The following is a 14,534-nucleotide window of genomic DNA, read 5'->3' as shown; positions in this document are numbered from 1 at the left end:
TCCCCCCCCAGAGCAAAAGGTTAACTGTCAGTCCCCCGCTAGGTATAAATAGAAGTCTGCCCTCCAGAAAGGCGTGTTCAGAGAGGGGTAGACAGAGGGAGGGAGGGGTGGGTTGGAGGTGGGGGGGTAGTTCCTCGTGATCCCACTGACACACAGGGGTGGGGGGTTTTCAGCGAGAGGGGAAGATGCAGCCGTAGACATTATATTGGCTCCGGAGACTGACAGATACCCCGGACAAAAGAGTGTCCTCATCTATTCAACTTGGCCGTGACAGCAGACACAACAAACGCCACCATCAGCAAACCCCAGAAAGCTCCGGTGCAATTGAGCCGCGGCTGCGTTTGACACCCAGAAAAGAAAAAAGAAATCAGAGGGACGTTGTTTTACTGAAGCTGCTGAGACGTGTAATTAGGCTGGTGTCTGGTAATCAGAGGGGATGAAGCTCAGCTGCATGTTAGTATCAGGTTTATATGAGGGAAGCTAGATTTGTTAATATGCACAGTCCTTAGAATAATCTTCTCATGCACAGTCCTTAGAATAATCTTCTCTGATGGATAAATGAGATTAATGACTATACACACATGTCCTTATAAGGTGTTTTATTTCTCACTTAAATCCATGGTAGCAAAAATGATACACGGCTGAAATATCAGACACACAGAAACTCGAAAAACATCGAAAAACAAAAAACGGTGCTTCACCACCTCCAAAAAAATAAAGCTTCCTCTTCAGTTTAACACACCTGAATGCAAGCAGATTCGACCTGAAGTGATCTGCCACGAAAAGAGCATTTAAAAAAATAAATCAGGTTTTTTTTTCTTCTTCTTCCTTCGACTAAATGAGAACTAAATTAGATATTCATTTTTTTTTTTACAACAGTTTGACACAATATATCTTTTATGTCGTCTCTCTGGTGAGAGTCATTGGTATTGACTCCGAAGGCATTTAATCTCTGACACAAACCTTGATGAACAAAGATGTTATTGCTTCTTTCTGAAGTATCCACACTGCATATACTTACAACAAGTATTACTGTTTTTTTTTAAGCCATTGTCAGAAATAATAATAAATAAAAAAAGAATGAATAATCGGCTCATGTATACTCTGATTGCACTTAATCCTCTAGACCCCTAAACGCTAACTAACATACTGTAGGTCTAGTGTGGTAATAATACCTGTCTGATCACATAGGAAAGCCATTAAACACAAGCAATGTTTGTACAAATGATAAAACTGTTATAGTGACAAAAGCACTACATTCTATAATACACAGGCAATCACAGATTGCAAATCTTAAGTAATAATGTCCTCGCCTTCCACCGGTGTGCGTTCCCCAGAGTTTGAATATTCGGAGTGGGAAATAATACGCGTTTAACACCTGGTGGTCACAAACTGAACTTAAATCACCAGGAAAGTGTTGTAGAAGCTGGTTTAACTGTGACTTAAGATGCTGGCAAAAGTACTTGTAGTTATACTCCTGGTACAATCTTTCAAAAACACAATCCACCATGGGGGCTTTCTCTCTGCTCTACTGATAAAAAAACAACAAGAAAAGTGAACATGCTGGCTTTTTCCTTGCAGACTAATGCTTTGACGTCTTACTTCCATCGAAGCAGACAAAACAAAGTACTGAAGGTCTCAAGAGTTTTTCTTTTTACCCAAAAATAAACTTATATGATCTCGTACTGGCAGCCGGTTGTGAATGTGATGCTATTCACAAGTAAATGTCATCATAGTGATCAGCCAGTTTCAAATTAACTGGCACTCCTGTCCACGTTTCCTGTCTCTCCTCATTCCATCGACCTCCAATGTGTTTAAGAGTCACTTTAAAAGAAAGGATTGGATCAACTAAGAGGAGAATATTGATGCCACTCGTGTCTTTGACGGTAAATATGTATCACTAGGATCATATTTACTGTACTGGTATGTAACTCTCAGGAAAGTCCTTTCCCAAATATTCATTCTTTGTCAGTCATACAGTACTTTTGGTTTAATGGGGGGGTTTAACGTACAAAATAAATACTTAATTTGGTTTGGCTGGGAACAAACAACCCCCCGTGTCCCAGTGACACACCGAGGCCGCTTAATACGCTTCGACGCGCGAGAGGGGAAGACACTCGTACAACATTTCCCTTTTTTTATGATCACAATATAAATCAGGCTTAAAAACAAAAGAAAAAGCGGTCTCCTCTGCCTGGACCGGGGACGCATCCACGCTAAAGCACGCGCCTCCACTCCACGAAAACACCGCCAGGAAGATGCGTACTTCCGGCGTGGAAATAAAGTTTCACTTCAAAAACTACACCAACAACACCAAAAAAAAGGCAAAACAGTGTCCTCCTGTCGAGTGTGGAGGAAGCCTCAGCACTAATGGAGTAGAACAGAGGGTTGGTTTGGCCACAAGGAGGTGCAGAGGACATGGCACGTTAGATGAGGGGCTTTTTCTCTCTCTGACCCTCACTTTGTTATGAGAACAAAGGATGAAGTCAACACGATGAGTCTTTTTTTTCCCTCTCGTTAACTCAGTCTTCGTATAACTCGTCCATCTTTACGTCGGCCGTCCTTTTCGCCTGTTTTCTTCCCCTGCGTTTCCCGCCGTTCAGTCCATGTGGGGTTTCTCGACGCCACCCTGAGGGGAGGCAGAGAAGGAGCTCGGAGTTAATGACATATTAAAACCATTATAATATCTGGAGTTGGTTATACATTGAGGTTCTGGTGGTTGAAGCTTGTTTTTTTCCGTGTAAGAACTGAAGTAGATTTAGTCGCATAGAGAATTGGCATTAAACTACTGTGTAATTCTGATGACACAGAAACTCAGATCAGCCTCAGGTGACTCATTTTCAATTACATGAATCACAAACATGCTGTAAACCTAAAAACTAGACTATTTACAGATTTTTTTTATTTTAGATCAGAAGCTTTATGAACAAATCACGATCATGTGTCATGTTTCTTTCAGTTCCCTTTTTTGTACATTCATTTTTCCTCATTTTGTGTAATAAGGGAAGAGCTGGACATGAGGAAACTGCACACAAAGACATTCTATGTATACTCAAAGGTCTGGGCAGTTTGTATACACAACTTTGTGCTGACTGGTCAGATAAGAATGTAAATTGATTCAGCGCTAAAGCAGAGCAATTAAATCATAAACCAGCCTGATTAATGCTGTAAAACAGATTGTTTCACTATAATTGGCTTTAACCCAGAATTAAAAACAAAACAACCCTTTTGAGATACAAAGTCTAACGTTCCTCCTGATCCTGCTCATAAAGTGACCCACTGGAGCAACAAGAGAGGGGGGAAAAACAAAAACCACGAGTGCAGACTTGTGCCAAACATTCCTCGGGCCTCATCACAAACAAAAAAACAACAAGTAGCAAATGACCCTCCGGTCAGCCGAGTCCCGACCGGCTCCTCGCCTCGACACGACTGTGAAAAACAACAAAACCCTTAATCTGCTTTCACGCTTTGGCTCGAGTCAAACTGAGGGAGTGACGGGACTCTTACTTTACAGACAGAATGAGGTGAGGCTGCTGGGCACGGGCTTAATGGAGACATCAAAGCTGACGTGATGGGATAATTATGAAGGGAGAGAGGAGGGGCGTCCGATGCACTTTGCATGACTTTAAACCAGTTTGACAATTTTATCGCCTGTTGTTGGTTCGGCTTCATAACTGCAAACAAAGCATGCGTGGTGCAGAGGAGTCTTCTGAAGTCTGGACAGGCTGGTAGTTATGTGATATTAGGTGCAAATATGACACGTCAGGTGTTTACCACCAAATTATAATCGTGGCAATTATTTGAAAAGCCTCTGAATCAAGAGTATTATGTGACTGTAACACACTCTGATGTTAAACCGCTGCATTTAAACTGGTTTGGTCGCCAATTTAAAAAGGAGTAGGTCAACCAAGAGCTCAAAGTGAAGATGTGGCAACGAACCTTTTAGATGTCACACATACAGGAGTTCAAGCTTATAACTAAATAAATGTCAAATGTGCTGCATATGAGAGTCAGATGACATGTAGGCAGACCTTTCTACATTTAGATAATGAAGAAGTGAGTGAGAAACGCACTGTGTGGGGCGGTTTACAGCATTTACATTTTTTTTTTACCTTTTTATGGGTCCTTGCTGTTTATTTATACCTGCTGTTTTGTGATTTTATTTTTATTTAATGTATTTTTGTGAATATTTATCTGGACTGACCCTTTTTGTCTGAAGGAGACGCTAAAAATCATACTTGGAAATTGAATTTCCTTAAGTTATACGATGTAACCAAACTAGTAATAAATATATTTTTTGAGATGTTATGAAAGTAGTTGCAGACGTTACCATTGCAAGTTGGCGTCCGATGTTTCCCACGGTAACGCCGCCTGAAAAGAATATGCACGGGAGCCAGGAGCGTACGTACAAGAAGTCTGGAGACGTATACCTGGAAGACAGGAAACACAAACACTGTTCATTTCACTGCAGCCGATCCTGAACTCTGGCCTGTGTTATTCCCTCCGACGCTAAATAAGATGTAGGATGATGAAAGCACAATGTCGTGTCAGAGAAGACGTCGCTCACTAACAGGGAAGACATCTTAAAAAGACAGACGGATCCGTCGGGGGAGGGAACAAACAAATAACCTGTCACGCTGGAAAATAAACTCATCTCCCCTCGTCTATCTGTCGTTTCCACCTTGTAGAGTCAGCAGGAGCCACGTTTGAACCTCTTATCATGAACAGCAGTCACTTTTCTCAGCTGTGGATTTTTTTTGGATGATATGCCACTGAAGCCAGTAGGGGGTCCTGTTAATTGGGCTCCCGGAGACAAGATATTAAGTTCCTCTTTTGTGTGGTGTTGTTGTTGATGGAATCAGTCAGCTGGGAGTACTTCCTGGTATTTTATACTTCATTCACACAGGGAGGAGTTTTACTCCAACAGCTTATATAATTAACAAGCATCAGTTTCGTTTCTTCAAAAAGGAAAACGACTTTTGTTCCCCTTGTACAAAGAAAGCTGACTCACTGGTAGACTCCGTTGTAGACCAGCAGCTGTGTGAAGACGGTTGCTAGGACGGCGGTGGTGATGCCCAGACCGAAGCCGCTCCTTGACCGGTCGAACGTCCACCACAGGCCCAGGGACAAGGCGGCCAGCGTGAGGGAGAGTTGCACGTTGTTGTCGAAGTCGAGTTTCTGTGTCGGCGGGCGGTTAAGGACAAAAACCAAACAGTGTGACACCAGCAGGGACGAGCCCTTAGTCAAATATTTGCCTGAGCTGCAGAATCCCATCCCTCCTTCATGGTAAAGCAGGACATCCTGTTGCTGGAGGTCCAAACTAGACATACGACTAAAAAAATAAAAAATCTATATAATACAACACGATTGGATGGAAAGGATACAACACTGGCGTGGTTGATGCCCACGAACACGGCGATGCACCTCATGACGCTGGCCCACTCCCTCTTGAACTTGTGCGGCTCTCCCAAATGGCTGTCGAGGCACGGGTACAGCAGGCCGACCACAGCTGTGGAGAGGAACAAACGCACCCGAGTTACACGACATAAGCAGAAACACTGTGAAAACGCCAGCAGGCAACAATGCCGGCATCGTCGTGTTTGCTGAACGTGTCGTTTAGACACCTGCATACACCGAGGAACTTTTCAATTTCACCTTTACTTTTATGCCGTTTGACTGCTTTGATGCCAGTCCTGGGTTTAAAGTAACGCTGACCTCCTGTACACCAGTTTATATTGTCAATTAAAAGTCTCATATTCCTTGCACGTCATTGCAATTCATAAACTAGAAGCAGCTGTTGTTTTGCCTTTAAATGACAGGATTACTGGAAAGGATCAATGATTGTTTATGTAGTTCAGAACATGTTTTATGTGCATGAAAAACAAGAAGCAACGCGTCTCTACTTTCATTTCTTTTCAGCCCTGCAGCACGTGGGAGGAGGAGCTGACGATAAATGGTGTGTTTTCCATAATTATTATTATTTCTTCCCCCCTCCCACTTCCTGGTTCCTGCACCCCCCCCTCCTTAAAGCACCTCCCTCTCTCAGCTCACCCGTTATGACACGAGCCAATGAGCGCGCGGCTCGACTCGTATCCGGCTGTTGCGGCCAATCAGACCTCAAGAATCGCTACCATCTGTTCAGAGACGGTTTTTTTTTACATTTTACTGCCAGACAAAAACCATGAAGACTAGTGTAGCATTAGAGAAGTAAGGCTTGCATAATGGCCAACAATAACAAAGCCGAATGGTGATTAATTGCCACGTGATAATACAGGAGCTGACAGCAGCTGCGAGAGTAGAAACGTGTCGTTTTATTTCCTAAATGAGTCAGAAATCACGCTGTTTTGCAGCGTAGTACGGCGAGGCGTGTGCATGAACAGCACAGACATGATTCCCACCGATAAATCATGCATTTTTAATGACTTTATTAGTCTCTATCCCTTCCTCTTTATATGGAAAAAGCTACATCCATGTGACCCCTCCCCTCCATGCATTCCTTTGTCTCAAACTTAGCAGAAAACTACACATAACGGATGACTCTTTCTAATCCACATTTTCTCCCACTCGTCCCAGCGTGTCGTCTACTCACCGGCCCCGGTGCCGCAGCACGGCGGGATCCACCAGGCGGACGAGAACAAAGTTGCCATCACCTCCTCGGGGAACAGCGTGACGTGCCTCTGGATCTGCAGCAAGTTGAGCACGAGCGCGAGGAAGGCTCCGACGGTGAAGAGCACGAGACCCCGGCGGATGAGGTTGGCCGTCCGCACGTCGTGCAGCGAGCCGTAGGCGTTGCGGAGCACCGAGGTGATGATGGACATCATCTCTTCGGATTTGGACGCTAACCAGTTAGCCCCGGACGAGTGCTTGGTTTCGACCCTTGACGCGCAGGAGCAGCTCCAGCAGCGGTCCTCCAGTCTGGGCATTTGGCACTTCTAAAGGCTGCGAGGAGGAAGCGGATACATTTACATCACGAGCAAAGAGATACAATGTTGCCAAAAAAGGGTTCCCCGGATGCTGCTGGAAGCTGGATAAGTTGAGGCTGGTCCTTTTACCTTGTCTTCAATGTCTGCTCCAGGAAAGAAACCTCCACGCTTGTTGATCATCCGCGCTTCTGCAAATGATTAAGTCAGGATCGCCTCCCTGTTTTTACGACAAGGATTTCGTAATCAGCTTGTTTGTTCACATCATCGTTAGCACACACACAGAAGAGAGAGGGAGGGAAAAAATAGTTGCTGCTCCATTCCACAGCACAGAGCTCATACCAGCGACGAGAGCTTCCTCTGCAGAAAACAATCACAGCTGTGTCGGGTGAGGATCGGCAGCCAATGAGAGCGCGGCGGCTGATATGACGTGTCAGCCACCCCACCGCCTTGTCCGGGGACGGACGCGCGAACCAGGAGGCTGGAAATGAAAGTGGAAACTACTTTTATTTCGTGGCACACAGGCAGAGCCAACAGCAAAGGTTATTTGAAGAAGTTTTTTCAAATGCTCCAGATTAAAGTTTTGCATTATAGTAGCAAAAAAAAAGTAGCACAATAAGTTTTTAAATGAGCAATCCATGCAGAACTAAAGGCATTTGTGTTTACCAGGATAAAAAGCAGAAGTCCCTCTTGGAGAAAAGCTCAGTTTGACAGATCTTGTCCAACTATTCCAACAGGCTGCACCTCCTCATACTAGTCCCAACCTCCTGCTCGGGTGCCTTTTATATGGGCAGGTTTGGGGTGGAAATGGGACAAGTGGGGTTTGTTTATCAGTTGTTGATAAAGGAAAAAGTAGTTGAACTTTAGGTAAGGTTAGAGGGGGCGTGGCCTGCGTGCTTGCCAGGAGGCGTGTTCGGGGAGGGCCATGTAGACCAACTGCACTCGGTCAAGAGATAATGTGAAAAAGGTTCAGTCCCCGAATGACACGCGTCTTTTGAGGGCCGACAACAACACGGAAACATGTTTTGCACGAACCCTGCATGACTCAACGTGGTATATAGGCCAGCGTGATAACACACCTCCCGCTGTATACGTGCAGCACCTATCGCTCCATGTTTTTGTTTTTCACCGTCTGCCTGAGGACGATGCACACACGGTATTATAAAAAATATGTGGATTTTTTATTTTTATGAGACGCTGCATCTTTAATTCCAGTGAGATTAATGGGAAAGTCCTGCTATTTCAGTTCAACCGTCGAAAAAGTCCCAAAGAAGCTATATTTACTCACCAGCTGCTGGCTCTTTGTACAAAGTAATACCACGGTTGGAGTCATCGACTTGCAAAGTGAGACGACACTTCATGACCTACAGCACGTTTGGTGGACAAAAATAAAAAGCGTAATCAGATAGCATTTATTTTCAATTAAGAATTAAGTTAATTTTTGGTGTAATTATGCCGTTGACGTCTCAGAAAATTGTATTTGTGGTTTTTTTTTAATGTGGTGCTAAAATGCAGAGTTCTGCATCAAATGAGGGGACTGGTTTCAAGCTGTCACCCGACTGCTGATTTCTCTTCTTCTATGGCTGACTTGATGTGCCATGTGGAGGAAAAATGACGCCCCAATTACTATATAACTGTAACTATGAAAACACAGACCAGAGACTTATTAGCAATAAAGCAGCACGGCTCTGAGGCAACGTCAGGCTTTCGGGAACAATACTTTAATCCAGACTGAAATCTCTCAACAGCCGCTCCACGGATTGCCGTGACATGTTGCACAGATTCGCTGCGTTGTCATGCATCCTAATGACTTTCATTATCCCCCAATTTTTCCTTCAGCGGCACCATGAGGTGCTTTTGAGTGAATGTCGCTACACGCCTACACACAGCGGTGCACTTTACTGTGCCGTGCCTTGTGCTCAGTGGTAAATCACACGTGCTAGGTTGCTAACTTGCCAAACTGAGATGAACTTTTTTGGCGAGCACGAAAGGAATTTGGTCAGTTTGTGTATTACAACATGATAAACACACACATGCTCCTTAATGTTTGCAAGATACAAAACTATAGGAGCATTTTGATTGGCTTTCACATGACTCTAACAGTGCAGAAATGTGCTGATAGAACAGTGTTTACCTGAGGATGGGTGCTCTGAATGTCTTATATTGCTCCCTTTAATCATTTGAATCTTTATGCCAACTTGCCAAAAATACTGATTGGTGGTAAAACACCAGCCATGGGGCCCCAGCACATCAGCTACCTATGTTCATCTATAAAATGTGTTAAATGTGTCTGTTTCCAGCCTCCAGGATGCTTCCCGCTGAAGAGCTGACCGAATCGGCTCCGAGCTGCACTTTATCGGTGAACGTAACATCTGTGTGGACAATAAAACGCACTGTGACGACATATTCATGCCAGACCAGAAGTGTTATCAGTTAGTTCCGGTTTTCCACCTCCAATGCGTGCAGCTGCTTCCCTAAAGTTAGTCTCATCGGGGACCAGAGTCCCCAAACGATGCTATTGTACAACGACTTTACTCTCAGGAAGAGAACACAGACGTGTGGGGGATGTTTTGAATGTGCAGGACGTTTTTGAAACACTCCATGTGCTATTAAAGTCCAAGGGTTCTGGAATTAATTCAAATAAATTATGTTATAATTATGTTATTGATTTGAATAGGCGCCACATGCACATTTAAACATTTGATCTACAACAGAATACGTATTTGAAAGCAGTACAGAATGAATCGCGTGTTTTCCTTTATATAAATAAAGACGTTTCCCTCCTTAAATTGATGCGTCAAAATTAACGGGAATGCAGGAAATTAAGTGTTTGATGCTGAAAACTCCCCTGGGGGTTCAGACCGCCAGACCCCCTGCTCTGCACGTGTCTCCACCGATGGCGAAAATGAAACTTACAGCCTTTGCTTAAAGAGCTGCTGCTTCAGCTTCCCAGAGCTGCTGGCAGGCCTGTCGACGAGTACCTTCAAACGGTGACGGCAAATGGTAGTGGAGTGGAAGCTGCTCTCTCCCAGAGACTTTCATATTATAAGTTATTAACCATGTCACCACACAGTTTAGAAGATAAAGGAGCTGTTAGAGTCCCACTACAGCAGGTTCAGAATGAGTGTCTAAATGTTAGTATATGGGTACATAAGTCATCTCACAGGTATTAGAGTTCCCAGACAGCGCGTTCACATTGACTGACTTTAAATTGGTTCCACTTGAACAGAATGAGAATATGCCATTTTTTTTTTAAATGGCAGAGATAACCGAATGGTTAGATATAAATGTCACAGCCGCACTCCGCTGGAGCCGTCTCACCACTCTGTGCCCAACAAGTCAAGCGTGAAAGTGCATCGAAGGTTGAAAAAGTTTGTGTGTCGTTTTTGTGAACGCCGAGAACGGCGTCGCTGCAATGCAGGAGGCGTGAACCAACACGGCATGTCTGATTGGATGAGAGCACCGTCAAAGGGGAAATTCTGCTTTTTAAACACCGGAACGGGGTCTATTTTTCTTCCTCACTCATTTCATAGCGATATAACGGTATACATCCTCAATCATGACCTCTTTACAAACACACAGTCGTAGCTCTTGAACCAACATTCACTTTGCTGCAGTGCATAGATAATGACATCAGCCGTATTCACTTTATCCTAATTTCAGCGGTCCATGTGGTTAACACAGATAAATGGCCCAGAGCTTCACGGCTTCATGGAGGGCGGGGGGGGGGAAAGGAGGTCAAAATGAGACCGGTGCACCTATGGGGAGCTCTCCAAGGTCCCAAACTGTCTGCACCACCCCAGTAATCCAGCAATAGTATCTCTGCCTCGGAGAGTGTTGTGGATTTCTATGGGAAGGAGGTAGTTTGTAGAATAAATACATTTCTCTCTATATAAGTGTGTGTGTAATCTACTAAAAGTGTCTTGTGTGACCTGAGATGACTTCCACACAATAAATTGTATTAATTGACAGAAGGAAATATGATTAATATTGAAAAATGCATCAAAACCCTAATTAAATTAAAGTTCTTGTGCATACTGGCAGTAACGTGCATCCATGTGCAGATCGATGTCAGCTGTGGCAAACAGCTCCTAGCAGCCGGCGGCGCTGGCGCTGGCGTTGAGGAGGTCTCAGCCACATCAGAAGATAAAGCAGGATACCACGACACTTCAAATGAATAGCAGATCAAGCGTGCCATAGATTATGCTGTTAGACTGGGGAGGGATTGAATTATAGCTAAAGGAAAAGCCTCTGCTGGTAAATTGATCCATCAAACTGGAGCTTGACAATTTCTTTTTCCTCAATCGTGTGTGAAATTATGACGGGAAACATCCTAATCCGTCCTCTCGGAGAGTTGATTAAGACGAAAACGGTCTCGGCTTCATCCGGTTTATTCCTTCTAGTTCAGGTGTCAAAAAAACCCTAGTTTATTCCTTTCTATGTGCTAAGATGTTGCCTTTAAACAGTTTAATAAAGATGGTGTTTTCCATGTAAATGCTCCAGAGGCAGCAGCATCCCTCCCCCTTTTTTATATCACTAGGTTAATAATCCATATTTTGCAAAATAATTCTCGAACCCTATCTTCTTCCTTTCTCCAGTACCGCTGCTTCAATGCATTCTGGGTACTCTGGATACACACATCTTTTCAGTATCGCTCTCTCTCCGTGCCGTGAAAGATGAAAGGGGATTCTGGTGTATTGAGTGTATCAAGCAGCTTAACAAAGGGTGCCATAAAGGCCCCCGACTCACCAGCCGGAGGGCGTGGCACCAGAATGCAAACTCCCAGCCCCCTTTGTTCTTCAGCGCTGAGATCCAGAACTGTTTCAGAGCAGCTCACCTTTCTTCATACCCAGAGCCTGCACTCATTCCTGCACAGCACGCTTATATTTCTGGGTGCATTACAACCAAAACCCACGGAATATGTGGGATTATATGGATAACAAACACAAACAAATTTCACTTCTGAGTGAATAGAAATTCACAGGCAGTGACTTGCATTCAGACTGGTTGTTTAAAGGAGTAGTTCGACATGATTTTGGGAAGTATGCTTATTAATATGCTGAGAGTTAAATAAGAGGTATGTTGCTGGATTTAGCCACCAGTTATTTTAGAACAGCATGGAAACTATGACCACATGGAATACAATCCACAAACCAGCAGCTCTAAAGATGACTTATTAACTAAATTCATCTGTACATTTTAGTAGGTTTTGTTATTGGACAAAACCAGGAAAGCTTCAGCCTTTATGCTAAGCTAAGCTAACCAGCTGCTGGCTGTAGCCCTATATTTAACGTACAGCAAGAATGGTATCAATCTCATCTTACTGTCTCCAAAAAAACAGCACATAAGCATACGTCTCAAATTGTCAGACTACACCTTTAAGTGGAAGCGCAGCCCTCACTCTGTCTGTTATGATAAACTGCCTGCTGCTCTTATCATCTGTGAGCTTCCCGGTGTGAACTTTATTGCTGCCGTTGACCTTTTAATAGCCATTTCACTTTAAAGGGAAAACACTTGACGTTGTTATCTTCCTTTCAAGGAAGTTGCGCCGAGGTGATACTGCTGCTGGCTGTATTTCTAATCACTTTATGTGTTCTGTTCAGGTGGCTCAACACACTCAAAACTTAACACAATGTTGAAGCAACTATTTTTTTTTGCAGTGCTATTGTATTGGACTGCTTTAGATTGCAGCATACCACCCCCCTCCCCTTCCCCGCCTGTATATGTGGCATATTTGCACAAAAGCTCTATTCAAGTCAGAACAGCACAGTTCCAACAGCCAATCAGGATGCCGATCCCCGTCTGCCTGCTCAGGTGTCATTCTCCGCCAATGGCAGCTGCTCTCTCAGTGTGTACATTTTTGTGTGACTCACTCAGATAGACGGCGAGGGCAACGGAGAGTGTGTTTGTCTAAGTAGTACAATGCTCTTAAAATGCGCCTCACCTGATCCCTCCGCGGTGTTATATGAGGTCAACTTGAAGTTACTCCCCAAGCCGACGACACAAAAAGCACAGAGACTGAATTAAACGGTGATGTAAACCCTTGACAGACCCCGGAGCTGCTTCACAGACAGTGACTAATGGGACAACTGGCTATGATGGCAGCCACCCATGGTGACTTGGGCACATGACTCAGAGCTGATGAAACTCATTTTGTTGCAATGTCCTCAACAAAACCGTTGTTAACTCCAAAACCAAGTTACCTTGTTCATAATAAATACACTTAAGGATCAAAACATCAGACTGGCGACGCGTTATCGCCAGGGCGATACACGTAGCTTATTAACAGGTTGGTTATTGACAGACAATCCTTAATGCCTGATGATTCAATCACATGTTTATGATTGGATAAGCAATATTTGGCTACTGGGTTACTGATCCACTTGGATGAGGGACGACTGAAGGGGGATTTATGAGAATAATAATAATAAATGTATCTATTTATTTATGTTTGTTGGATAAGATACAAAGTGGATTCATTTCTCTGTACTGATATAATGTCAACGCTGCGACTTCTTCACATTCTGTTCATTTAAAAAAATGTTTTAACTAAAATTCTTACACATTGCAGCTTTAATGTTAGCGTCATGATCTTAGACATAGTTTTTTTTTATGTAAAAAAAGAAAAGAAAAGAAGGTTGCATCTACATAGGCGGCACCCTCCGGTTCCGAAAAGTGGAATGTGGAAGTATCTTATACTTGCATTCTCTCTTCTGGCCATCAGGGGGCGACTCCCGGGCCTGATTGCACCGACTCAGTCAGCATTAGCTTATGGTCTCAATTTCAATTCTACCTCATCTTCTTCAATACATGATGTCATCAGTAAAGTATGGTGCACTCCAAATATGGTCACTTCCTTTCACTGGTTCTGGCTTCAAAACCGTAGTCCACAAGCCAAGTGACGTCACGACGACTACATCCACCTCTTGCGTACGTACTACTGTAGCAAATCACTCGTTTAGGCTCACGCGCCCCCTAGTGGGCACATCGAAGACATCCGAGATGTGAACGCTCTAAAATGCTCTCGTGGGTCCGCGCGCGGTGACGTACGTCCGCTTCAGGTGTGTGTGTGTGTGTGAGGACTTTCTGCAGAACTTCTTTCTGCTCAAAACGTTGCGAATGCGACGAGCTCGGCGGGGCCGCGACGTTAAGGTGGACTGGCTGTGTTATGGTCGGAAAGAAGGAACCTGGAGCGGGTTTGAGGAGGACTTCTTCACGGGCTCAGACAGGTCAGTAGGCCTTAAAGCTCCACAACACGCTTGAAAGTGTGCAGTTTCTCCTTTTCTTTACTGTTTATGGCTGCTGTTTATATCATGTTGTCCTTGGTGACGTTTTTTATTCGGCTGTGGATTCCGTAACCAGTGGATTTACCAGTGGAGTACATTGTACAAAGTAGAAAAACAAAAAACAAAAACATTGTACAAAGTAGCTAACAGCTCTTTTACACCAACGTCTAACATTGCAGCTGCCTTCACGTGCTAGTCGGAAAACCCAGCTTCCCACTCTTGGAAGTTGTAATAACAAGAATGTCACGTTCAAGTGCTTTCGGGGCTAATTGAAAAGAAAATGGCCGACGTTTTTACTTTTATTTGGAAAATCCATTCTGATAATATA

At 43.9% G+C, this 14,534-nt stretch overlaps 1 protein-coding gene across 1 annotated transcript; it reads right to left on the bottom strand.

The window, feature by feature from the left end:
- Nucleotides 1–584: 584 nt before the first annotated feature.
- On the bottom strand, nt 585–7,453 carry insig1 (insulin induced gene 1). The gene is made up of 7 exons (XM_084033357.1): nt 7,263–7,453; nt 7,053–7,140; nt 6,590–6,939; nt 5,385–5,509; nt 5,012–5,178; nt 4,331–4,430; nt 585–2,629 (listed from the first exon to the last, which is right to left on the bottom strand). Exons 3-7 carry the CDS (start codon nt 6,921–6,923, stop codon nt 2,600–2,602), a joined length of 756 nt encoding a protein of 251 aa, XP_083889483.1. The 5' UTR covers nt 6,924–6,939; nt 7,053–7,140; nt 7,263–7,453; the 3' UTR covers nt 585–2,599.
- Nucleotides 7,454–14,534: the final 7,081 nt, after the last annotated feature.

The sequence above is a fragment of the Eutrigla gurnardus genome, assembly GCF_963514095.1.
Source record: "Eutrigla gurnardus genome assembly, chromosome: 18".
Taxonomy (NCBI): Eukaryota; Metazoa; Chordata; class Actinopteri; order Perciformes; family Triglidae; genus Eutrigla; species Eutrigla gurnardus.
Note: the sequence above shows the minus strand (reverse complement) of the source record. Positions and strands in the feature narration are given on the sequence as shown.

Bases quoted from the DNA above. Each gene is read 5' to 3' on its own strand.
- insig1 (XM_084033357.1), bottom strand. From the start codon at position 6,923: ATGCCCAGACTGGAGGACCGCTGCTGGAGCTGCTCCTGCGCGTCAAGG. The intron at 5,510-6,589 runs GTGAGTAGACGA...TCCTCTCCACAG, and splicing joins GTGCTGCGGCACCGGGGCCG to CTGTGGTCGGCCTGCTGTAC. The intron at 5,179-5,384 runs GTATCCTTTCCA...CCGCCGACACAG, and splicing joins GCATCAACCACGCCAGTGTT to AAACTCGACTTCGACAACAA.